This window comes from Manis javanica, chromosome 5 (genome assembly GCF_040802235.1).
Source record: "Manis javanica isolate MJ-LG chromosome 5, MJ_LKY, whole genome shotgun sequence".
NCBI classification, from domain to species: Eukaryota; Metazoa; Chordata; class Mammalia; order Pholidota; family Manidae; genus Manis; species Manis javanica.
This window is the reverse complement of record NC_133160.1, coordinates 167,169,958-167,195,770: the sequence shown is the minus strand read 5'-3', so window position 1 is coordinate 167,195,770 and position 25,813 is coordinate 167,169,958. Positions and strand designations below refer to the sequence as shown.

Sequence of the window (25,813 nt, the reverse complement as noted above, 5' to 3'; positions counted from 1 at the left end):
GCTTTTCCTGAGATCCAGCCAAGAGTCCAAACCAGCAGGAGATTGACGTCTGCTCCTGAAATAGCCCATTGAAGGGGGAGGAAGCAGTGGCGAGCCCATCAGCCAAAAAAGTGAGGGCTATAAATAGTCTGGTCCACAGGAGGTGAGGCAGAGGGCAGGAGAGGGCAGGTTGGGGCAACAGCATGGGGCTTGCAGAGGGGTGGGCTTCTGTGGCTGCCAACCCAAATGCCACCTACTGGGCTGGCAGTCCCAGGCCGTGTCCCTCCCCGACCAACCTAGAGGGGTCACAGCACCATCCCACAGGCCTAGGTTCTCACTTGGGCTGTTCCCTGGACTGGGGAGGGTTCCCTGGTGTGGGGAGGGTGCGCTGGGTGCCTGTCCTCTCGGCCTGCCCCTCAGTCCTGGTCAACACTCCTTGGAGCTCTGGAGGGGACCACATCAGATCTTCCCAGGCCCCCTATTGTATCTCCCGCTCTACCACCTGCCCATCATTACTTGCCTCGCTATAATTAACCCCCATATCATCACTGCCTCCCCATCACCTCCCACCGCTGAGGACACGGAGGCACGCAGCAGTTAGGTGACTGCGCCCAGGTCACTGGTGGGGCAAAGCACCACTGGGCTTGGGGGCTGGACTACAGCGGGTGCCGGCGGGTGGCCGGTAACCCTCCCCAGCCCTACTGGCCTTAGCCACCCTGTGTGTGTCACTGCTGCTGACCCTCATGCTCAAATGCCCTGCACTCACCTGCCTGGTCCCTCATCATGAGCTTGTGGAGGGACAAACAGGCTCAGAAGCCTGTGCCCACCACCTCCTCTGCCCTGGCACAGCACGGGCGTCCACAGTGGGCCTCTTGAACGTGGGTCTCCACCGTGACCCGGACATTGCCCCTCTTCAGTCCAGGAGGCCTGGCTTCCTCCTTGCTCTGTGAAGGCTCCTAGGAAGGTACTGTGGGGGCAGCCCACCTCCTCCCCACCACCCGGCCCACTCCAGCTCAGCTGAGAAGCACAAAGGTGCCCCTGCCTCTCCTATCACCCTGGACAGGCCTGCCCAGTCCCGGGTCCCTCTGGAGAAGAGCACCAGACGATGGGACAACAGCTTGTTCCAACATGTGGGTCAAGTGCGCTTGGCCAGGTCTCCCTTGCCGCCAGCCCCGGTTCGCTCGGGAGTGGGCAGGGCAGGAGAGGCGGAGAGAAGGCCTGCCCCGCTGACCACCCAGCGGGACCACCTCTGGGGCACACAGCTCACTGAAGAGCAAGACCAGCCCACGGGGCGATGGCTAAGGATGAGGCCCTGCCTGGCACCCAGAACAAAGCAGGCACCCCACACACCTGAAGACCTGCAACGTCTGCTCTCTGCTGCCAAGTGTCAGGAAACGTGAAAGAGGGAAAAACAATAACCAGGAAACCTCACACATTAGAGCTTCAATGTTATGTAACTATCTAGCAAAGCAATACTTCTCACAATACCTGGAGTGAGGTCTCTAGCTCAACTCCCCTACACTGTATAGAAGAGAGTGGGACCCCTGCTTAGAGCTCCCTCCGTGTGGAAGAGCACACAGGTGGCAGGGGAAAGCCCATCTGGGGCACCAGCCATACCACACAGCACACCTGGGCTGACACCGGGGTCCCCTCGGCCACAGGTATGCACCACCTGCTTTCAGAGCCCAGATGTGGCAGGAAGTTTCCAGTTCCAGATCACATGGCCACAGCCTGGACAAGCAGGCTTGGGACAGGTGAGTGTCCTGACATTTGTTGCTGTAAGCAGTCACTTCATCAAACACAAGCCATCCCAGCATCCATGCACCTGGATCCCGGGACGTGGACACAGCTCCCAGGGTGCCTGCTTCACAAGGGGAGTCCGTGGTCATCCCAGGCAGAGGAAGTGGAAGGCCAGAGGGGTACAGCAACCACCCAAGGCCCCAGTGGGCAAGGTGCACAGACCAGGCAGGCTGCCAGGGAGGCTCAGAGGGACCCTTGCCACAATCCAGACACAGCTACGACAGGGACGTGCTCAGGAGGAAATCCCCACCGCAGAGGTAGGAGCGGGCAAGGCCCGCCTCCCCAGTCCCTTAGGTCCTCTGAGGGAACCCGAACCTTCGTCCACAGAGTGCCAGCACCAGAGGTGGAGACCGTGCTCCCAAAGCCTCCGTCCCACACCCTGGCTCCTGGGATCCTGGGATGCCGCCTACCCGGGTCGCCCGCTGCATCCAGTGCGGGCAGGCCAGGGCCTGTCAGCATCCTCCATCCTGTGTCCCGGCAGCCTCCTGAGCCCACTTCGGGGTTGGGTGAACGAGGACTAACACTGGGCCGAGGGCCTGCACGGGAGCCAGCAGCCCGGCTGGCCCGTGACTCAATTCCTGAGGAGCGAGGGGCTACACGAGCAGCTGGATGAAGCCAGCCATCTTATGACCAGAAGGAAAAGCGATGGGCCCCACGCTCAGCCCGGCAGGATGGACGAGCGGCCCAGCCTGACCGAGGGCGCGTGCTCACTCTGGTCTGCCTCAAACACTGCTTTCACGGGCCCTCGGCGCCGGCGTCACCAGGTTTCTCTCAGCAAGTACTCAGGCTCTGAACTTGCTCCTTTTCAAGGCAGCAACCTGAACTCGACCCCTCTGTGCTCCTCACCTTTGCCCCATGGCCTTCACCGGGGTCAAGGGGAAGGTAGCAGGGCGCTGGGTTGAGGGCCCAGGGCGCGTACACACAGAAATGGTCAACACCTTGCAAGGCATTTGGGAGGCTGTGGAGCCCCAAGTGCCCTCCTCATTCTTTCTACTAGAGGCCACCCGAGCCTGTCAGGACCTTGCCGGAGTCCCCAGCAGCGAGAGCTAACATCCAGTTCCCCGGAAGGCCAGAGGCAGGACTAGCCTGAGAGTCACAGTCAGCAGTCCCTCTGACCTGCTAGGTCCTTATGTGGGACCTGTGGTGGGCTCCACAGAGGACTTGAAGAGAAGCTGCAGGGCCCACCTTAGACCTAGGTGCCACTGGGCACACGTTTCTGATCCTAAGCCCCAGGGAGAGGGCTGTTCTCAGGCTAGAAAAGGAAACAGAAAGAGACCATCCAGCCAAGCGGCTTGAATGGGTGCAAGGAGAAGGGTGGTAAGGGCTCAGGCTCCAGCAGACGCTGGGCTCAAATCCTGGCCCCACTTCCTGCCACTGTGCTGCTCTGTGCCATGCCAGATTAACTGACAGCTGCAAAGAGGAAACAATCCCTCCCCGGACAGGGAAAGGAGCCCCACCCACCCACGGCAGAGCGTGGGGGTGCTGGGCATGGGACCACGGCCAGCTTCGCAAAGTAGCTAGGACAGCCTCCTGTTGCCACAGAAACCTCATCTCCTCTTTCTCCCTCTCTGGGGTGCAGGGCAGACATTATCTGACTCAGCATTCATTACTCACCCAGTTGTATTCTGCAGTACCTCTACCTCCAACTAGGAAACACTGACCTTGAACCTCAGCCTTCGACAAAGCCCCACCCCACCACTCAGGCAGCAGCCACAGGAGACAGCGTCTGAGAACAGCAGGGTGATGGGAAGGGACCCCCAACGGGCGCAGAAAGCCTCATTGTGCTTGCCACCAGCCAGCCACGCTCTGCCCCATGGCCGCAGGATGAAATGAAGCCCATTTCATGACCAACAGGGAGCCCTGGGAGAGCCTTGCTGTATCTGTGCCAAGATCCGGGTCTGGAAATTCTTCCCACGCCCAAGTCCTGCCCTGTGGGGACCCGCTGAGGAAGCACCATGGGCCTTTCCGGGCTACGCCCTGCCTGCTTGTGCATGACTCACTGCGTCCAGTCATTGGAGGTAGCAGGAGTCCTCACTGAGCCGCCTGAAGGACACCATCTCATTTAGTTCTCAGTGGGCCCGTGGGCAGCTTGGCACAGTTCAAGTTCATGGCTAACATGCTCTGATGCGGTGCCCCTCACACCCACCTTGCAGATGGGAAAAGTGAGGCCTAGAGACGTTCAGGCCCTTGTCCCGGTCAGGGAGCATGTGCAGAGCTGGGACTCAAACCCCAAAGCCATTCACACCTGGAGCCTAAGGCATTGCACCGGGGCGCTGGCAGCATGCACCTCCTACAGGCAAAGCACCCTTGCTGTTGGAGTGTCCCTGCCCTCATTTCTCCTGGGGAGGCGCATGAGGAGATAAATCCACGTGTCCCAGAAAGCTCACCTCTTCTGCCACTCTGACGGCTCAGCAGGTCTCAACTAGTGCTACTAGAGGCTGGCTGACACAGGCCTGCAATACACCTTCTAACAAGGCACCTCCAGGCCAGGTTGCCTGCCTGGCCACATGACAGAGATCTGCCCTACACGCAACCCCAGAAACGCACACACCCCTGGGTGAGGCCCCTGCCCGCTGGAGCTGCCCATGCAGCCTGAGCACGGGCTAGGAGGCCTGGGAGGCTGGTGCTCCCACCTCCAGGGTAAGACCCCAGTAAACCCACCTGCCACCCACGTATCACAGCATTAATGGTGTGTGCCCGTGACCCTGCCATCAGCGTCTACAGGCCTAGACTCTGCTGGTTTCACATACAAACCAGAGTTCACCCTACTCTACCCTAGAGAGAAGTCCACTTACGCCAATTGTGAACTTGAACTTGAACGGTGGCCCTTCAAAGAACGCGGCGCAGTTATCGTCACTGCCAGTCACCAGCCGGTATGGCCGGCTCTGCTTGATGTCCACGCTGTTAATGACTTTGTTGTGTCCCGTGATCTCTCCCACAGAAGAGCCACTGTCCCACAGGAAGACAGCTCCAAACCTTTACCCAACGAGAGGGACCACAGAAGAAAAATCAGTCCTGGGGAAGGTCAGTGGGGTGCAGGCAGCTGAGCTGCTGACGCTCAGAGGAGGGCAGTGCTGCTGGCAGCGTGGCCCCAGCTCAGGGCTGTGCTTCGGACCCACAGTTAGAAGGGAAAACACCGAAGGCACTAGGACTCTGACTCCAAGCAGTGCTTATCGAAAGAATCTGAGAAACAAGTGTCTTGAGAAGGCCTGTATGTCTGTGTCTCCAAAGCCCAGTACCAACAAGCCTCCCATGTGGAAGGGGCACTGCCAGGGCACTTGCTCCGTGTTTCCTAACAGCTTTACTGGGCAGGGCCAAGGGATGTACTAGCTACTCTCCCCTACTTGCTCTTGACCAGCACTCCATGAAAATGTACTGTTTTGGTGACTACTTGTGACCGAATGAAAACGGAACTGTTAAGACCAACAGGAATAACTTGGAAAACTATGTAAAAATTTATATCCACTGGAACATGCATTAAAAACAGCCTCTGAGTAGGGGAAACAGACAGGTGCCAAGTTTAGGTGCCTGAAGGCAGTTTATGGTGCCTTGGAGGGAACCATGACTGAACGTGGGGTAAGAAAGAAAGCTCCCGCGGTTCTGACCCTGCTGGCCACTAGCCCTGAGAGTGCAGCAGCCACCTCTGGGCACCCACTTGCCCCTCCTTCCTTAGTAGGGGGACCGCCTCAGGAGACGGTCCAACTAGGGGCCCTTGCAGCTCAGTGTGGCCATGTGGTGGCTACTGGGAGGGACCCCTGTGATGCTCTAAGAGCTGATCTCTGTCACCTTCTCTTCCTGCTGCCAGGAATGTGGGCATGACAGCTGGAGTTCCAGGAAGGGAAGGGCCAAGGATGTCAGACAGAGAGGGTGCCTGGCCCTGACACCAACCTGGAGGGGTTTGCCCACTGTCACGGGGAGTTTGCCTTTATGTGTTGCTGAAGCCAACTGGAGGAGCCAGTGGCTGGGGCTAGTCGCACACTCATGAAGGGGACCGGAGGGGACTCCACACACAGCAGTCCAAGCGGCACAGATGCCACTGCACCCCTCCCACCAGGCTCCCAGGAAAAAGGCAGAGCCAGGGACACGGGCAGGTAGGGGCCAAGGCCGGAGACTCACTTCTCCCTTCCTTCCCCGACCACTGCGATCCTCTTACTGTCTTCTGTCCAAGCAATATCCTTGATCTTCCCAGCAAAAGGCTGATACTCATACTTCAGGAGATGCTCCTTCTGTGTGGTATCCCAGATTCGCAGCTTCCCAGATACATCTGTGGACACAAGAGTGTGATGAGCACCACGTTCAGAGGGCCAGGGCTGAGTAGACACAAGGCCCTACACGCTGGCTGGAGCAGGAGGCCCAGCTCGGGGCAGGGATGTGGTGCCAGGTGGATGACACCCAGCCCTTAGCTGGTCAGACCTGCTGCCTCCAAGAGGCCCACTCCTGGCTCTGTGCACCTCTCCAACTACCACCTGCACTGCAAGCCCTGGGTAGGCACTAGAAGGCCCAGGGACACATGGTGACAAACCCCAAGGCATTTTACAGCTCTATTTTCCTCCTGGGTGATCTGAACAGTGTATGGGCCTCAGGCAACTTTCCTAACACTCGGGGAACTGAACTTCTTCACTTGCAAAACGTGACAATGCTAGTGACATGCCTCTCCCACGCTGTGGCTCTGGCCTGGCAAAAGCTGCAACTTGCATGCACCCCCTCCCTACCTGGGGTGTATGCACCCTGGCAGCAATCCAGGCCATCAGCAGCCCACCCCTGCTGCAGGAAGTGGCACACAGGCAGAACTCCACACCAGCCTCTCCTTACTAGTGTTTGCAGTGGCCTAGTAATAAAGCCATGGGGGCCATACCCCTCCCCACCCTGCTGCCATCCTGTCACCAAGGTCCAGGCACCAACCCTGATACATCCCTTCCCAAAAGAGCAGGAATTCCCAAATAAGCAGGAAAACGGAGCCATTCACATTGACTCTTGAGGCCTGAACGGCCCTGTTTGGGCTCCCAGTGTGAGCATGGGGTTTCTAGGACCTGCAGGGACACTTGAGTGCCTATCACAAACTCGGCAGCCTTGCTGGTTCAGGCTGAGCCTAGGGAGCACCAAGAGCAGGCGCCTACAGCCGCCCCAGATGTGTCTCTGCCCCATGCAGGCCTCCAGGAATACAGCCACGAATACCAGAGCAGGAATGACCTGCCACCTTGTAGGCCACTGTGCAGGATGACGAGCTAGTGCGTGACGTCCGGGGCTGGCCCAGGTGGTGATGAACAACGCCCTGTGGGAACACTCCCTTATGAGCCAACAACTGGGGAAGACAGGAGATGCCAACATCCCCATGGGGACACTAACAGGGGGAAGGTCCGGAAGGACAGGGAGGCACACTGTCCAAGGTGAGCTCCGATCACAGAGCTAGTTCAGTCCTGCCGCTAAACCAGCAGGCCAGTGGGGAGGGAAAAGGAAGTGGCAGAGGCCAGTACAATCAGAAAAGGAGCACTCTGCACGCAAGGACAGGCCCCCCTAGTCTCACCCCCACTCATCTACGTGTGCACACGGGCTGTGTGGGTCCCCGTGCTCAGGCCAGTCTGGGGGCTGGGCGTTCACCACCTGCAGCCCAAGGTGAGGTGTCACTCCCCGTTAGACAGCACGGACTAGACACCTACTGGGCTAAGGCTTCATTCCAGGCCTGGAATCAGTTGTTTTCCCAGTGCCTCCCCACCCTGGCTATTAGCCTCCTCCACTGGGCCCTGCTTGTCCAGTAATTCTTTTCAGAAGCAGCAGGGACCAGCGAGATAATGGGGCTGGGAGGTCAGGTGCTCAGGCCGGGGGCAGCCTGATAAATTCCCAAGATGCTGACCAAGTGCCAAGGGTGCCCAGCCCCGTGCTAGGTGCTGGGGGCACAGCAAAGACAAGCACTTGCCAAGGCAGCCAGGCCTTGAGGAAGGGCAGAACATGAACACACTTCACTCACGTGGTGGGAGCAGGAAGAAAAGCCCCCCAGTGCAAGAGGACAGAGTGACTATGGGGAAGGGACTCCCTCCCTCCAGTCTCCTTCCACCACAAGCATGTCTCCCCTCCAGACAAGAAGCTGCATCGTGGGGAGTGACTGTCCTTGGTGAGCCAGCCCCAAATGGGTGCTGGGCACACAAGAGCAGCTTAGCCACAGCGGGGTGGCGAGCGCAGTGGGAGCAGGGCCACTGTCCAGGTCCCACAGAGGCCTCTGCAGCCTCTCTCCCCCCACATTCCTGACCCGAGCCACCCTTACCCCCTTCTCCTCTGGTCCCAGGGAGCCCGCCACCCTGCAGCTTGGGTGCGCTGCCCCGAGGGTTACCTGGGAATCACTGAGCACAGGGTGCAGACTGCCAATGTCAGAATTACCTATGGAAGATGCTGCTAGACAAGAGGACTTAGGCCTGCCCTGGAATGGCTCCGTGCTGAGACCACAGCACCGCGGATACCCTGAGGGCAGACACGGACCATCCTGATGAGGCCAGGGCCAGCCCCTGGTGTGAACTCCTCACACAGCGAGCCCTCCGGAAGGCTCAATCATTCAGCGGACATGGACCAGAGACGCAGAGGGATCTAAAGATGCTGCAGAGCTGGAACCCTGTCTGGGAGTGAGCTGCAGGATTCCTGAAGTACTGGGACCCTACTTAGCACCAAGCACAGCACCTTCTCAAGCCTCCCTCCCCCTCATCCAGAGCCTGCACACCAAGCTCTTTCTAGCCCAGGGCCCTAACCTCTGCAGTAAATGTCTCCTTGCCTTTACTCAGTGCCAAGGACCAGTGAGCTAGAAATGCAAGCTGTGATCTCCACCCAAGAACACCTAGACCTGCACGCAGCCCAAATCTCCCTCCTCCGACACTAAATCAGAGTGCACTCACAACAGTAAATGTCACACTGACCCTTTACTTATATAGATTGTCCTTTGTGACAGTCTCTGTGTGAGGCTTCCTCATTGATTCTGTATTAGCATCTGAAGGCCACCGATTTCTGTCTGGCTGAATGCCCTGCCTGGGGGCCCCAGGGTGGGCAGGCCTGGGACCACAGTGACTCAGGACCTGGGCTGTGGCTCAAAGGCCGGGGCAGGGGAGCCGCACAGGCAGGCAGCAGGCGCCCTCATCAGTCACACTTCTCTCCTGAGGAGACAATTTTCTAAGGCACCAGGGCCAAATCTCGGGGCTTTAAATGAAGAAGTACTTTGCTGGCAAGCAGGGCTGGAAAAAAAAAAATTGCAGGGCTGAAATAAACCACAGGATATTAATCAGGGCAAGTTTTACAGATGGAGTCAGAGTAGGTGTAAACACAAAAATCATCAAGTGTCCATTGTGTGCCAGACTCCTGGCCAAGCCCTTCACACACAACCCCGGTGGGCTGGATTAGCTGCCGTCAACCAGCATGCCGTCCCCTGGCGCCCCAGTTTCAGTGACCCACCAGCGTGAGAGCCATCCTAGGCATTTATACACTTTTGCCACATGGGGTCCTCTTTCCCGGTTTACAGAAGAGAAAATTAAGGCCCAGGAAGGGGAAGTGCTCAAGGAAGGCTGCAGAGCTGGTAAGGAGTGGACCCTTCAGGGACAGTCCCCACACTGCCTGCAATGCAGGGAATGGGAGCAGTGCAGACAAACGGCCACCAGGATGAATCCTGGCCACTCCCATCAGCAGCCCATTCATCTGTGCGGCTCTCCAGGGAGGCTGGCAAAGCCCCCATCGGCTCAGCATCCAGTCACCTGCCCAGCTCTCCTGGAGCTGGAGCCAGAGCCCGGCTGGGTACAGGCAAGGCAGCTTGTAGGGATCTGCTGTGCAGCTGAGTGAATGAATGGGTGGGAGATGGGGGGTGAGGACCCCCTAACGTCTGTGCCTCCCTTTCTCATCTGTCATGTTTGTAAGAGATCTACCTCAAAGAATTAGGTGAACAGAGCCGCCTACAAGTGAAGGTCTTTATGCCCCTCCTCCTGCCCAGCCAATCTCTGAGCCACACAAAAGCCCAGTGGAGGGAGCAAAAGGCCCAGACCGCCAATGAAATGGGGCCACTGCCTGAGGCCCTGTCATGCTGGGGACTGGACACACACACACACACACACACACACACCATTCATTGTGACGCATTTGCCCACAAAGGCCTCTGGGCAACCCATGAGCATTTCTGCTGACCCTGGAGTTGGAACCTGCTGGATCAGTGCCAATTACATCCTGGAGGCTTTTTAGTGGCTCATCCGTTTATGGCCAGCCCCAGCTGAAAACTCATCACACTGGTTCCACCTGCCTCACTCCTTACCTCCACCCCCACCCTAAGCCACACCACTCACAAGCCATGCATGCATTCAGGTACCTCCAGAGGCGATGTAGAATCCGCTGGGTGCGTACTTGGCCACCACCACCTGATGGGCGTGCTCCGTGTAGATGTCGGCAAGGGCTGGGTTCTGCAGGGAGGAGAGCCGGAGTGAACAGAGCAATGCAGAAGCCGTCAGACTGCTTTCCCCTCTCGGAAATAACGGATTGAGGGTGGGGGTGGGGTGACATACACATAAACACTTAGGGTGAAACATCCATAAAGAAAATCCCTGAAAGTACCTACCTGTCTACACACGTCCTGCTGTATGCTTATCTTTGGGTGGCAGAAATCTAGGTCATTTTCATTCTTTCTCTTTAGTTTTAGATAATATGATTACAGAATGCAAGGTGATTATCTTTGCTTTTCTGTGCTTACCAGAGAACAAATATGTACTTATGAAATAAAAGTTTAAGCAAGGAGAAATCTCTGGCTCTAATTTCGCTGTGATTTGCCGGTTACACCCGTGTTCCTCAAGCGAGCGGCTCTCCAGCTGTCCCGGGGCTGCTCTCCCTCCTTCGGAACCAGCTCTACCCAGGCTGCCAGGCAGTGTCAGCCCTGAACCAGAGCACGTCTTGGAGGGGGAGAACAGAGCAGGCATGCACCTGAGAGCCTCTCCTTATCATCTGGGAAGCAGGGATTCCCCACACCCTTGCACAGCACAAATAAAAGCTTGGCTGAACTCGGCAGCAAGTACGGGCCAGCATTTGGCACCTGGAGCATCTTCACTACTCAGCAATAACGTTTTAATATATAATTTACTAAAAGTAGATCATGGCACCCACCCCCACATGCACAACCAAGAGGCCTCAGCAAACCTGAATCACACATACTGAGCTGTTCTCGATTTGTCTCCGGGGCCAAACTTTCTTTCAGGAGGGACTAAAGACTCAGCCACTGAATCCCTCATACCTGCTGTCAGCTTTCTACGAACCCAGTGGTCTTTGAAAAGAGGCACTTCCCACAGGCCAGTGGCTGTGGACACATCAAGTCCTGTGAGGCTGCTCAGCCTTCTGGAAGCAGCTGCTGCAGGCTCAGCTAACCTGATGCCGCCCCTTCCTGACCTGGGAGCTTCCTCTCCCTACATCTCCTTATACCCTCGACAAAACCAGAGTGCACCCTGAATTCCAGCCCCGGCTCTCTAAGTGCTGTCCCCAGGCCAGTGACACCTGTCCCTGCAGCACCTACCTATCATGGGGCTGACTGAAGAGCCAGGGCCTGACAGGACCTCCTGTGACGCCTGTTCTCTCTTCCACGCTTCCCATGTCCCCACGGAACTTATGACACACTAGTCATCTCCTCCTTTTCTGCGATCTGCTTCACACGCATCTATCTTTTAAGCATCACGGCAGTTAGCAAATAACAGGTTCTCGATAAATGTTTTTTGGAAAAAAAGCTCACATTGTCCTTCTCTTTCACCCGAGACTTGACGCTGAGCATTATGTGATGTGGCAGGCACTCAATACATGAGGTTCATAAATTAATCCACCTCAGGATAAACATTTGCTAATGAAATTAGAAACCTATCAAGTATCAAAACAGCATATACAAACAGCAAATGAACCCAGGAACAGGTGCTCAATGTCGTTGGCCTTTTGGGAAATGCAAATTAAAACTCTGACAAGATACCTCTACATACCTGCTAGCATCAATAAAAAGACTGATGTCATCAAATGTTGGCAAGGCCAGGGTTGGTTATTTATAAAGTCAAACATACACTCACCACACAAAAAAACAGTAATCCCACTGCTAGCTATTAATCCAAGAGTAAGAAAAGCGCACGTCCTCCAAGACACCCAGGCATGAAGGCCCATGGACACTTTATTCCTGGCAGCCGGCCCCCAACCGGAACGACCCAGGCGTCTACCAGCAGGTGACTGGAGAACGCTGCTGCCCTCCCCAGTGAGGATGGCCCACACTAATGAGAATGAGTGACTGACACGCTCCACAACACGGAGGAGCAGCAAAAGCAAAGACGACACTGTACTGCAGGACTCCTTTTCTATGAAATTCTAGAAAAGGCAAACCTCACACAGCAGGAAGCAGATGGGCCGCTCTAAAGCCGGGGGTGGAGAGAGCCGACTGACCACAAGCAGTTTAGAGGGCACTTTCTGAAATGACTGGAATGTTCTGTATCATGCCTGATGGTGGGTGTGGGGCTGTATGGATCTGTCAAGGTTCAAGTTGTGTACTTACAACAGATGAACCTCAGTGCATCTGAAATACACCTCAACAAAACTAGCAAGCCTGGCACGCATTAGATGTCTGCCAAATCCAACCCTTTCCTGCCAGGTCGAGTCCTTCCTACTTAGCATCCCCACAGGGAAAAGCTCCTCCCAAAGACACAGGCAGGTGGTCTGGGGACACCTGCTGCCACCGTATCCTTTTCAATGCTGACCAGGGGCCTCACACCTGGTACGGTGGGCACTGCCAGCCGACTTTACAGATGAGAAACCCACCCATGGGTAGTTGTGTGTCCAAGCTGGCACCCACGGTCCCACTGGGCACTGCTTTAAAGGGTGGGCTCCGTGGGGCCTGAAGGAGGGGCACAAGATGAGTGTCAGCGGCCCTGGGAGGAAGATCAACCCCTACAGATTCCTTCCCTTAAACAGGCAGGGTGTTAAGGCAGAGCACATGGAACCCCAAGATCACCCCAGCAGGCTCAGCACCAGAATCCTGGGCCTGACCAGACATCACTCTGCATTCCAAACACAACGGGGCCAGTGAGCAGGGGACTCCCAGCCCAACACAATGACAGCATCTGAGTCAGCGTGCCCACCTCCTATCTGCCACACACAGGGAGGACGCTACCACAGGCAGAAGACACCTCCCTGTCCCCAGTGTGTCCCACCACAGGTCAGGCTCACTGCAGATCTACTGGGTCTGAGACCCTGGGACCCACTTGCCTGCCTCGCAGGGGGGCAGCTCTCCCCACCACCCCTCCTGTGGTCTCTGGAAGCAGAGCAGGACCTGGTGAGTTTATTGGGGGAAGGGCTAGGAACAGGGAAAGGGAGCCAGGGGAGGACAGAAAGCCCACTGGGGGACACCTGGAGCTGTGCCCCCCTCTCTTGGGGCCTCAGGAGACCATGTAGAGCAGGCCCTGTTATTGCCTACCCACAGCGTGTGGGGTCGGGGCACCTCCTCTAGGACCCCCTTCCTAAGCTGCCATCAGAGCACGAGGACTTCAGGCAGAAACCAGAGGAAACCCTGGCGCTTGTGGCCCCATGGGCACTGAGGAGGTGTGGGCAAAGGCTGCAGGCCCACTGCAACCTGCTGTCACCCTGCCCTCCACCCAGGCCTGCCAGGCCCTGCCCATTCTTCCTCACCAGCTCTTGAACCCACCTCCACCTTCCACCACGCCCAGATGCCACCGGGTTCCTCCTGCCCCTCCTGGACACCAGGACGGTATCTTCTCAACTTATCTCTGCCTCCCATCAACCCACTTACCTCTGATCACCCCTTTCCCGTCTGGAATCCCCGACCTGACTCCCAACACACACTGGATTCCTGCTTCGGCCCCACTCAGGCCCACCTTCCTACTCCTCAGGCCTAGCCTGTGCCCTTCCCTGGCCAAGGCCCCTGCATGCCCTGGGCCCACACTGGGGCCACAACAGGAACTGCCCTCTCCGCCAGCACCCTTCCCACACGTGTGCCCTGCCGGCTTACGGACCAACACAGGGCCTGGCAGTGGGTGCTTGGCAATGTCACCAAGTGAGGAGTGGAGCTCAGTGAGACCCTGTGACAGGCCACAATACCACCCTCACAGAGGGCACAGACAGGGCAGTGGCCACCCTGTCACAGGTCTACAGACTCTGACCGTCTACAGGAGCAAGGTGAGGGCACTCTGGCCTCGTGGGAGCACTGGTTCAGGGCCCAGCGGTGTGTCTGAGCACCTTGACCCAGCCGCAGATGCTGAGGCAGGGGTCAGCGGTCACCACCCATTTACAGGAGAGGCTAAGTGACGGCCCAGGTCACAGGGCATGGCAGCTCCCGGCCCCCAGTGAACAGGATGGACTCAGGAGGGTCGGGAACCAAACACCGTTTAGGCTGTCACACAGTCCAGCAGGCGCCTCCCTGCTCTTCTGTAGCAGCTGATGGTTCCTGGATCCTCCAGAGAAGGCCTGGGCTTCCTCCAAACCCAGGCCGGGCAAAGTGGCCATGACCTTCTGGGAGGATTGTGTTTCTGAGTACTGGCTTTCTAAACACTCCTAGTTCCTGGAAGCAGTCACTGGTTAGCTGACCTGTGTGTTACTCACAATTTGCAGGGCCACTGTTCACTGGTGATCAAGGCCAAACTCGAAAATGCTACAGAGTAACCCAGCTGCAAACGAGCTACCAGACCTGGGTGCTTCCCAACCAGCAAGCGTGAGCCCACAGGCTAAGCCCCTGCTGCACTGCCCCAGAGAACGGTAAAGAACACATGAAGCAGGGCACATTCCTTCCTTTGGAGGGCCCCCCGCGCCTACTCTGGGCTAGCCTTGGGGACCAGTAGTAAGCCAGTGCTTCTTACAAATGGGACAGGCCACCTATGGTACAACCACCCTGCCCAGCCTTCAACCAGAGGACATCAGCAGACCAGGGACCCAAAGTCCATTTTTCTTTTAGGAGAACCAGGGGGAGAGGCTTTTACTGAGAGATACAGTGAGAGGACAGAGCTGCTGGCTCGCGCCAGGAGGGGACAAGAGAGCCCGTAGTGGTGCGTTGTCTAGGGGATTTATAGGCAGTTGAGGATTTTGGGGAACTGATAAAGGGCTTAGAGTGTGGACTTGTTAAAAGTGGTCAAAGGATGTTTATTCTTGATGAGACATTAAGTCCCTTTGAGCATGATGAAGTAAATCTTACATGATTACAAACAATTAGCATAATAAAAACATGGGCTACTTTCCTTTATCTGGGGAGTATCAACTCATCTCACTGAAGAATGACTCTAGAGCTTAATGCTTAACACAAGAGTTTGGTAGGGGGTTTCCTTGCATGTAGTTACACTGCTCTGACTGTAAATATCCTGCCTTGCTATTTCTAGAGGCCCTCACCCTACTCTGACTACATCCACAGTCCGTCTCATTCCCCCCTCTACAGACAGAGACCCTAGCTGCTGCTAGGGAAAGGGGGCAATGAACACTGGCTGCTTCATGCTGAGAAGGGGTGCAGTAAAGGGTGCAGTCAGGTCTCCATCACTGGTCAGTTGAGAGGCCTTGGGAGATGGGCGCTTCCATCTTGGGTTCCATTACTATTACTATTTGCAGTTTTATGGCTTCTCTGAAGCTGTCCCGGACAAGCTCCCAAAAATGATGCCGGGGTTCTTGTTTTGCGGAGTCGAAGTATGACCTTAGCAAATACCCAAGGTAGGAGAGCCAGGGAGAGGCTTTTACTGAGAGATATGGTGAGAGGACAGACCTCCTGGCTCGTGCCAGGAGGGGACAAGAGCCCCCCAAAGTCCATTTTTTATTATGCTCTAGTACTTCCTCCCTTTATCTGCCTCCATCTGGAATACCTTCCCTCCCCAGGCAAAGGCCACCTCCTCCAAGACCTCTCCGTGCTCCAGGCTGGAAATGCTCTCTCCCAGTCGTAAATGCCCACCCAACCTTCCCTCATCTCCCATCCTACTGCCCTTTTACTTCCTACTGTACACTATACACAGTCTTACACCCATGTAGCTTCTAAGTGTGTCCCCCCGAGGGCAGGGCCCGTGTTTGATTCAGCGCTGCAGCCTCCAGGGCATGCTGGGCTCTGAGCTGTTTATGAAGAATCATCTGCTGCTGATTTACTTTCAGAAAGCCCCTTAGGGGGCACTTCAGTTGACTCTCTTTTAAGCCTCATAGGAAGGTGACCTTATAATCCATTTTACAGGGAAAGAAACAGGCACAGACACATGGAGTGACATGCCCAAAGCCACCTGGCTGGGAAGCTGTGGGGCCTGGCCCTGACTCGGTAAGAGCCTTTATTCCTCTCAGCTCTGTTCTCTCACCTGTTGTTGGTACCTGTCAGCCAGATTCTTTAACTCAGGGAATGGGATCTGCACTGGCCAACAGTTACCCATTTGGGAACTGTGGAGGCAGGTCACACAGCTGGAGGGTGGGAGCAGTCACGTCCCCAGTGGCTTTCCTTCCTGCCTCCCAGCTCAGCCCCTTCCCGCTGCCGTAAACTGAACCTTCAGACAGGGGCCTTCAAGGGCTCCCCACATAACCCCGGACACGCCAGTGCCCTGAGGGACTGGACACTGCCATGTCTCTCCTTGTCCTCCCCCTCCTGCCTGCCAGCCCAAGGCGTGAGGAGTCACGAAGGGGGACTCTGAGGGAGGCTGACCAGTTCAAATCCCAGTGCCTCCTAGGGCTGCAGGGTCCACATCTCTTAAGAGATGGTGCCACCCACAGGGCAGCTGTGAAAGGGAAGACAGAATGCGCACCAAGTGGGCAGCCCTCCGGGATGCCTGTGGGCCCAGTTCAATCTCACAGAGCCTGTGACATCACCACTCTCCCATTCCTACCGACCCCAATGAGGCCAAGCACACCAGGTGGCCGCTGCCCGGCACACAACCCCGAGTGCTCAGGTGCTGGGGCGGCATGTGGGGTCGTGTGCCAGACGGGAGTCAGCGCAGGCCCCGGAGAACAGCTGCAGCGCGGGGCAGGCCTGCAGAGCGCTCACTGGGATGTTCTGATCGAGTCCACGCTAGAGGGACTGCCCTGTTCCAGGCAAGACCCCAGAAAGCAGAAGTAAGACCGTGGGTAGAAGCTATATTTAAGCTGACCAAAATTTAGGGTGCAGGTCTTTCTAGGGGGTGAAATGCCACCAAAGCCAGAGAGACTCCAGTGTCCACACATTGTCTGTGATACAGCCTGCACACCAAGGGTCAGGATTGGGCAGGGATCCGGGTGAGCATCTCCAGCCATTCTAGGGCAGATTCACCTTCTACAAGCCATCCAGACTGGGACCTCTCCACTGGCCTTATGCATGAGGCTAAAGCCTTTTCTTTTACCTCAAAGAAGTATCCATCTCTACACCTTCATCAAGAGGATAAGGTACCAATACCACCTGCAGAGACCACTATGGTGCTGAGAGGACACAAGTCAGTCTTCCAACCTCTGTACACATGTGGTTTTCTGTCTAGATTTTCCTCCATAACCCAACTCAAATGTATCCCTTCTCCAAAATGTATCCCTGCTGTCCTATGTATGGCACAGCTGGGTCTTCCATTCTGTTCTTAAATTACTCAGGACATTCTTTTGAAATGCTTCACCTATATGGTAAAATGTTCTCTAGGGGTTCTTTAACCTAGGCACAACTGATGCTTTGGGCCAGATTATTCTTTGCTGTGCAACAGTCCTGTGCATTGTGAGATGCCTGACAACATCCTTGGCCTCTACAAATTATATACTAGTAGCACAATGTCTTTAGACATTGCCAAATATCACTGATTCAGCTCCTGGGCACTGTGGCCACGGGCAGGGCCCGGCAAGATGGCTTTAGTGAATTTGTATGGCAAACATCAAAATCCAAGGATGGGTTGCACTAGCTGATAAGCACTTGATGAATGATGTGTTAATTCTGAGCTGTTTCCTAACTGATCACCCTGCCTCAAACCCGATACCGAACATCTCTCCACTGCAGATTTGATCCTGTTATTTGTCTGCTAACCTTAATGGGTCTGTTGGAACAGGCCCATCTCTTCTGCCTATCCCAGGTGCTCCCTTACACCCAGTGCTCCCGCCAGACCATCTCTCCAGGCCCTGACACTCCACCTCTGCAGGGACTTGCTGGCCGACCTGCCTCACTGGCCTGGCACCACTGCTTCCTCAGCATTAACTGTGTCTCCAGAGTGTCTTGAGTGTTGCGTTCCCTGGTAGACTGTGAACTCCAAAAGGAGAGGCCCTTATGGGTTCCTACAGGTGGATGCTTGGTAAATACTTTTAATAGGACTAATTCGGGGTCAAAAGTACAGGAGGCAGAGGAGGTGGGCAGAGAAATAGAAATACCCGCCCAGAGAGCCCAGCTTTGACTGTCAATGGGAGAGACACCCCTTAGCCAAAGCACCCAGGATGACTGTCCACAGCACACATCTCCATCCTGAGTCTCTAGGGCACCATAAAGCCCCAGAACCTCCTCTGAACCCATTTCCTCACTCCTTAAGTGCCAGACTACAGAACCCCAAGTTCTCTCCTGGCTCTGGCCCTCACGTGTGTGCTGCCTGCTCACTTCAAAAGAATGTCCTGAGTAATGTCCGGAGCAAAAGGGAAGAACCAGCTGTGCTGTAGGGCAACAGGGCTACATTTTGGAAAAGGGATACATCTGAATTGGGTTTTGGAGGATGCGTAGGAGTTTTCCAGGAAGAGGACGGAGAGAGAGATGGAGGAGAATCTAGACAGGTAGTCACTGGACACACCATTTCCTTCTGTTGCCGGCTCATTTTACTCCCACTCAAGACAGCGGGCTCCACACAGGGTGCCACCATCTATGCTCCCCATGGGGTAGGACTGTCCAGACACACAGAAGGGGATCGATGTCAGTCCTTCTCAGGCCATTTGTCCCCCCTGTACACTCCCTGCCCCACAGGGGGAAGCAGAGGCAGTCCCTCCGCATATGACCGGTGGCAGGTCGCTCCACAAGACTCAGCGGTCAAGTTCAACAACCCCCAACCTCTTATCGCCTCATCTTCACAAGGCACTGGGAAGCACAGCAATGACAAACTGCTTCCAACCCTTCACTCCCTGTAATTTAATTCATAGACCTGACATTTTCAAATATGTGTATTTTAGTTTTGGAACAAAGGGATTGGATAGTTTAAAAGCAAACCCCAAATGTGCCCTTGTAGCAAATCTGCTGGCTGCTTCTGCTCAGAAGTTCGTTCGCCAACGCACTTTTTTCAGGGAAGTGATCCTGGGCAATTCAGAATCACAAAGAGCTTCCTTCATTGCCACTGGAAGTCTTCCTAGTCTCTGCACAGTGGGTAGCAAGCAGCAGCAATGCAGGCCTGGAGATCAGAGTATACCAAGCTCTTTCCTTCTAGAATATTCACTTCTGAATGGCCACATCCCCAGGTGCTTTTAACTGCAGAGAATTTCCTGAGGTGTGGCAATGGACGCGCTGATAGTCAATAAACTCTTTTCTACAAGCTTAAAAGGTACCATTATGCTGGGTTTACAAAACAACTTTTAAGCCAAGAAAAATGATGGCAGTGGCTCCAAGCAGAAAGCCAGCAAGGATACTGACACTTGTTTGGTTTGAAAGATGGTGGGTTCCACAAAATTTACGTCCAGCAACCTGAAGCAGGCCAGCCTTATTTCCATGCAGTAAAACCGTCAGTAGCTGTCTATCCACTCCACAACACAGCCTGCACTTAAGACCTTTCAATAACTCACTGGGCACCAGTTATGTGCCAGGCACTCTTCTGGGTGAGGACGTGGTAATGAAAGAAGCAGAGGAGAACAAAGCCCTGCTTCCAGGGAGCTTATGGCCCGTTAGAGAACAGGCAGATGTGCACGTGCAGGGCACAATGGCTTGTGCACCAGTGAGCTGGTCTCTATCATTAGCACGAAGGAGGCCAGGATGGGAGTGCTGTGAATTCTCAGGTCCTGAAACATACATGTGGCATGTTCTGCAGAGAACTGTTACCTGCAGCTTTGCTATTGGGACGCAGGGGCTGGCAGTGCGATCAGGAGTGCAAAGCTAAAGAGCGAGGCCCGATCAGCCTTGGAAGGCAGAACAAAGGGGCGACTTGATCTCATGTTTTAATGTAACCAGTCCAGCCGTGGTGTTGAGAGCAGACTGGAAGAGAGCCAGTGTGGAAGCAGGGAGACCAGTTTGGGCTTTCCTTCTACAACCAGGTGAGAAAAGGACAGTAGCAGCTTGCACGAAGTGGAAGCAGAAGAGTAGTGAAAATCGGTCCAATTCTAGGGTTACTTTGAATGTAGAAGTCAAGAGACTTCACTGAAGAATTAAATACAGCATGGAAGAGAAAGGGGGAATCAGGTAGAAGTCCAAGGTCTGGAGCCTTAATAGCTGGAGGAAGGAAACATGGGTAACCCAAATGTGGTTTGGGCACATTGTCTGATACCAATCACATATATCTGTTGGACATTCTGTTATCTGGTCCCAAACCACCTCCCATCTCTTCTCTACTCCAGGAATATACTGTAACCAGATCATTTTCCTTCCTATTCCCTGACTGTTCATGAGGACTCACATCTCCTCCCTGGAGTATTCTGCTCTAATAAATATCCTGCCACCTTTGCACACCAATGATCCTCAATCAAACAAGAGCCCAAGGGCCTGATCTAAACCCAGAACAGAAAGGGACACAGCAGCATCCCACACTGTCCTAGCCCTGCAGAAAATTACGAACAGGTGGGAAGGGTAATCAGATGTGTCCTCAAAAGAATGGTAAGCTCTGAGGTATTGGGAAAAAATAAAGACCTCAGAAGAACGAGCAGAATGGGCTTCCCAAGTCAGGGAATGCCTCCTGCAAACGGTGCTTGTCCGTGGGCCATGAACAGCTTCTCCACTAGTCTGCAAGCAGCTTGTTACTGGCTTCCTTTATTTTGTGGGGTCTGACTCACCTCAGAGGGGTGGGCCCACTGCAGGGACTGTAGGAGCTGCTGCAATTTAAGCCCCTCACAGTACCAGACACACAGTAGGTACTTGTGTGAGGTGTCCCGCCTGGATGTGAATGTAGATGGTCATGACACGTGTGTCTCATTAGGGGCAAACCCCGTTATTCTACAGATCTGTATCCATTCTTCAGTCCATTTTATCTGCTAAATTACCAGGATCTATTTTGGGCCATATCAGCTTTTATCTTCTCAAAATCTCAGAATTTCATCGTAGAGACCTCCAGATCTTGATAATCAAATTCTTGGCGATGTTTTTTTCACCCAGTTTTGAGAGGCCATATCAGCTTTCTAGGAATCCCTGTGACTAGCAGAGGAGCTGTTAGCACCTTCTAAGCATATTCACATCCACCCACCTCCTCATTTGAGGTGCCCAGCAATCCTGGGCAGGGCCCAAAGTGCCTCACACAGCTCTGTCTTCCGGCAGAGCAGCAGCAGATGACTTGCTCACGCAGGCACTGGGCAGAGCCAGCAGCACCTCAAACTGTACAGAGGCCCCTTGCTGGGGGTAGTCATCAAGACAATGTGACCACCAAATGACTTGTGAGCTGGACCCCAGCAGTTGGGAGGCTCCTCACCCCTTTCATCCTTGGGATGTAAGTTCTTCTTACCTTCCCTGCATGCCCCCCTGCCAAGGACACAAGACCTAGAGACAGTGATGTGGTGTTAGAGCACCTGGACTGTATATATAACCCTGGTAAAGCTTCTATGTGAACTTTTAAGATCTGGTGAGTGGGTGCAGAGCTCTCCTCCATCTTGCGGTTGCCCCGTATGTAAGTTCCCTTTGCTTATACACCTGCCACCTACCCACCTGGAATGGCCTGCCTCTTTTTTTTGGTCTCTTGTTGCCCTCTGCATATGGAGGCTGGTTTCAGATTATACCTGGGAGTCTCCCAAGGAGCTTGTGAACCAACACCCCTTCTTTTACAGACAAGGAAACTGAAACCCAGAGAGCACCTTCATTCCCTCAGCCAGCTGTAAGGTTCCTGAGGGAAAGCCCATCTGATCAGCGACAATCCCAACCTAACGAGCGTAATCAATCACTCAACAGACATGCATCTAAGTTGACATCCCTTGGGAGAACAGGGAATCCAAACGATCCTCTTACACACTGTATACAAGACCCACTCCTAAGCTCAGAACCCCTCCCCAATGTCTGTACTGGCACCTTCACGGTCCATCCCCATTCCATCACTCAGGCTCAGGGAGAAGATTTCAGTGTGCAATCCCAGCAGTGGTGAGACTGACAAGCAGACTGGGTCACCGGAAGTTTAACAGGAATTTGTGAGGATTTCCCAAAAATTTGGCTCTAGAAACATTCTCAGCCTGGGTACAGGATGCCTGTGTGAATGATTCATGGGAATAAAAACTGGTTCCTGATTTTGCACTGAGGCTCAGATCAGGCTGGAGGGCAGAGGCCTGTGCATACGTCTGAGCTCTGCCACACTGGGAGACTGTGGGTATTAATAATGACTAAACATTAAGTGCCTTGTAACAAGTGCTGGGAGGGTGCCAGGCATGCTGGGCTGCAGGGGCGCATTATCTCACACAGGGGGCCCAGACAGCCAGGGAAAGCTGGGGGAGCCTCCTATCCACCTTCATTTACGGAAGAGGAAACTGGGGCTCAGCGAGGCCCAAGTCACCACACCACCCCGCCAAGGTCAACCAGCACTGACCGGCAGTCCAATCCCTCAAATCCAGAGCCCTTATTTTTCTGGACTGAGCTAATCTGAGCGTCAGTTTCCTCCTGAGGAAAGATAAGTGAGTGGGCCTAGACAAAGTTGAAAGTCTTCCGGGGCGTCTGGGGTGCGGTCCCCAGGCCGAGGGGGCGTGGCGTCCGCACCCTCCCCAGGCCCCTGGGCGGGCGCTGAGGGATTAACCTAGGAACTACACGCGGGGAAGGAACCGCGCCTGGTCGGGGAAGGGGTACTCACGTCGATGTTCCTTAGAATGACGCACTTTCCATTGGTGTAAAGAAAATTGTTGCCCTTGGGATCGCCGCCGATGATTTTGGAGACGCCCCTCTCCACCTGGGGGAGGCTGGCGAACACCTTCTCTGCGGAGACACAAACGCAGCAGGGTCGTGGGCGCAGCCCCGGTCTCGGCCCGGGAGGGCTGGGGACGGAGGGAAGGGGAGGCGAGGGGCCTGGACCGGTCTCAGCCGGTCACCTGTTGCCGCCACCGCGAGGGGCAGCCGCCACTCTGAAGGAGCGCCGGGGACGGTGCGACTTCCTGGCGCACGTTGCGGACCAGGCCCTCGGGGCAACGGGGACCCCGCCGAGCCCCGTCCGCAGCGCTAACTTTGGGGGCGCCCCTCGGCAGGGCATCGCCGCCGGGGGTCCGAGGGCAGCGGGACGCCCGCCGGCCTGCGCCCGCGGCCCGGTTCCCCGCCGGCCGCTCGCTCCCACGTCCGCCGACGGCCCCGGCCGCGCGGGTGCCCACCCCTGGGCACCGGGCCATGGCACTTACTGATCTCGAACGGCATCGTCGCCACTTGTTACCGAGCCGCGCTCGCCGAGAGGCTCCGGGGCCGCCCGCGCCGTGACCAGAGCTGGCGGAGGCCGAGCCGGGTACGGGACCAGAAGGCGGCGCCGGGCGTGCCGGGCGCGGAGGGGGCGGTCCGAGGTCGGGACTCCGAGGCCGGCTCGCGCCCTGCCCTGCGCGCTGCCGCTGCGGTCTCCCCGAACCCGGAAGCGCGGTCCCGCGCGCGGCTCGCCCCCAGCTTTGACCATATATAGTCAAGCACTCGGCTCGGCTGCTGCGGCCCCGGCGAGCCTGCGCGGACCTGGCTGCTCCCCTACCCCCACCCCGCGCGGGACCGCCCCCCGGAAGTGACGCCACACGCGGCCCAGTGAAAAGGCGGCGCGGGCAGCGTGGCTTGTCAGAAAGGTCCTGGGAATGGGTGGGTTTGGCTGGGGAACTCTTTTGGGGGGAGGTGGGTGGCTCTTAGTCGAAGTTTGAGGGCGCTGAGGCACCAGCGCGCTGCAGCGGAGGCCCGCGGGAACCTTTTTCAGGCCCGGGTTTGTGTAGCGGGCGTTCAGGAACCGCCAGCCTTCCGGCCCGGTCGGCGCCCGCTGGGGCTTTGCAAACAGTGGTGTGCTTTTTTCCCTCTTTTTAAAAATGACTAAATGGAAGTTGAAAGCCGCTGGCAGCAGGAACTTTAGGGATGTGTTTTGCGGGGCGCGAATTCTATCTCAGAACTTCCTTTTAGAAAGCTGAGAAGCCAAGAAGAGCAAAAGGGGATGCATGCTCTAAGAAAACTAGGGTTACTTCCAAATCAAGACGGCAGGAGGGAAGAGGGGGCTTGCACGTGTAAAAGCGAGGCAGTGGCTCCCTGGGGAAAAGCTAGGGCGCTGGCGTGTTCGTTTTGATGGTCACCTTAAGTAGGGGAGAAGTGGTCTTTTTCTCTAAGCTATTACAATTTCTGTTGGCTCCACTTTCAAGAGACATCCACGTTAATCACTTCTTGCGTCCACGGCGGTAATTCCTGCAGAACGAGCTCTGTCGGCTCGCCTGGGTTATTGCAAGTGCTTCCTGTTTGGTCTCGGTTTATGCACCTACCTTCCCCCACCTTCACCTCAGCCTGTTCAAGTTAACCTTTTCTCACCTTTAAACCTCTAGGAACTCTGAGACTCAAAAGTTCAAGCAAGTCCTTAAAATGGTCTACTGGGTTCCATGGGGTCTCAAGAGTTACCTGAGACTCTTATGGCCTTCTGCCCTCAGCTGTAAACCTCCCCCAAAAAACTCCCCCCGCCCACCCCCTTGCTTTCTGTGCCACGCTGGACACCTTGGTGCTCCAGGAATGCCTCAAGCATGTTCTTGCCCTAGGGCCTGTGACTTTGTTCTCTGCTTGGAATTACGCTTACCTGCCAAAAGTTGCCATCTACAGGACCACCTTAACTTAAATTGCAACTTCCAGCCCTTGCAAACAACTCTCGATACTACCTTCTCTGTGATTTTTGCCTAGAGTATACCCCTGGCACATAATGCTCAAATGGATGACCCTGTACCCCATATGCAATCCTCTATCAAGAACAAAGGTAGTTCTGTGAACTGAAGGGCCCTAGAAATGTTAAGTCTGTACAAAATAGATTCCTAAAGCAGAAACAAAATGCAAGTGGTCTACAGGTGGGGGCTGTAATGACTCAAACAAGTTTAATTAGCAGACCATAACGTTTTGGGTTAAGATCAGGTGGGACAACTTTAAGTCAGCCCCTGGAGCATTATGTAATGGAAGGACTGGAGTAAAAACCTAAGGCATCAACCTCAAGTTCTTGCAAGCTGGTTACCTTTATGTACATACAGACAGGTTGGGCTTACGTTAACTTTTTCATCTCGTTCGCGCCTCACGCAATCTAAGTAAAACATCCCCAAATCCCTAGCAGGATGCTAGGCTCTATGACTTTTAATTTGAGGAAGTTCTATGTTGGTCTGGGGGCTTAAGTTTGAGTAGAGATGCTGTTCGCTATGAAGATAAGTTTGCCTACAGCCATTGTGACCAGTATGTAGTTGCCAGGATTGAAGGGGAGGGACACCAAGGTGTTATTCCCCTGGTGTCTGGAGTGATCCGGTTGTCTTAGCCGTTGCACCTCAGGTGGTGGTGTGGCTCCAGGATTTTCCTACTTGGGTTCTATTACTACTCACAGCTTTTGTTAATACCACCCGTAACGGACCATGCCTACAGTCTCTGGTGGGAGCCCTGAAATGTCCTGGTGACTCACTACTGTGTCCAGCCACTTCTGTGAGCACCTCATTTCTGTAACTAGCTCCCTCCCTGGCATCTGGCAATGTCCCAGTAGCACCTATCGGAACCAAAACCTGACAGAAACCAAATACCTCCTCTCCCCCTCCCCTCTGCTGCATGAGGACTGCTCCTTGGGGGTCCCTTCTCAGTGACCAGCAACCCTGTCCAGGTACACAGGCCAGAAACCTCATCCCCCCAGTCAATGTTTAACCGAGTCTGGGCTCTTCGCCCGCATCTCTCTGGTTTGTGTATCCATTGCAAACACTGGCTCCAAGCTTCATCTCACCTGGGCTTCCTTTAACTGCTTCCTAACTGCTTTCCCTGTGTTCACTAGGAGCCCCTTATTGCAGTCAGAGTAAC

The 25,813-nt window shown here is 55.1% G+C and overlaps 1 protein-coding gene across 1 annotated transcript in view; it reads right to left on the bottom strand.

Annotated features, from left to right (window-relative positions):
- WDR1 (WD repeat domain 1) overlaps positions 1–23,209 on the bottom strand; it is a 40,259-nt gene extending 17,050 nt beyond the window's left edge. The window contains exons 1-5 of the mRNA XM_036990872.2: positions 23,179–23,209; positions 22,644–22,765; positions 10,106–10,196; positions 5,896–6,043; positions 4,575–4,755 (exon numbers count right to left, since the gene is read on the bottom strand). Coding sequence (XP_036846767.2) covers positions 4,575–4,755; positions 5,896–6,043; positions 10,106–10,196; positions 22,644–22,765; positions 23,179–23,194 — 558 coding nt within the window. The 5' untranslated portion in view covers positions 23,195–23,209. The remainder of the gene's footprint in view (positions 1–4,574; positions 4,756–5,895; positions 6,044–10,105; positions 10,197–22,643; positions 22,766–23,178) is intronic.
- Between the last annotated feature and the right edge of the window lie 2,604 nt (positions 23,210–25,813).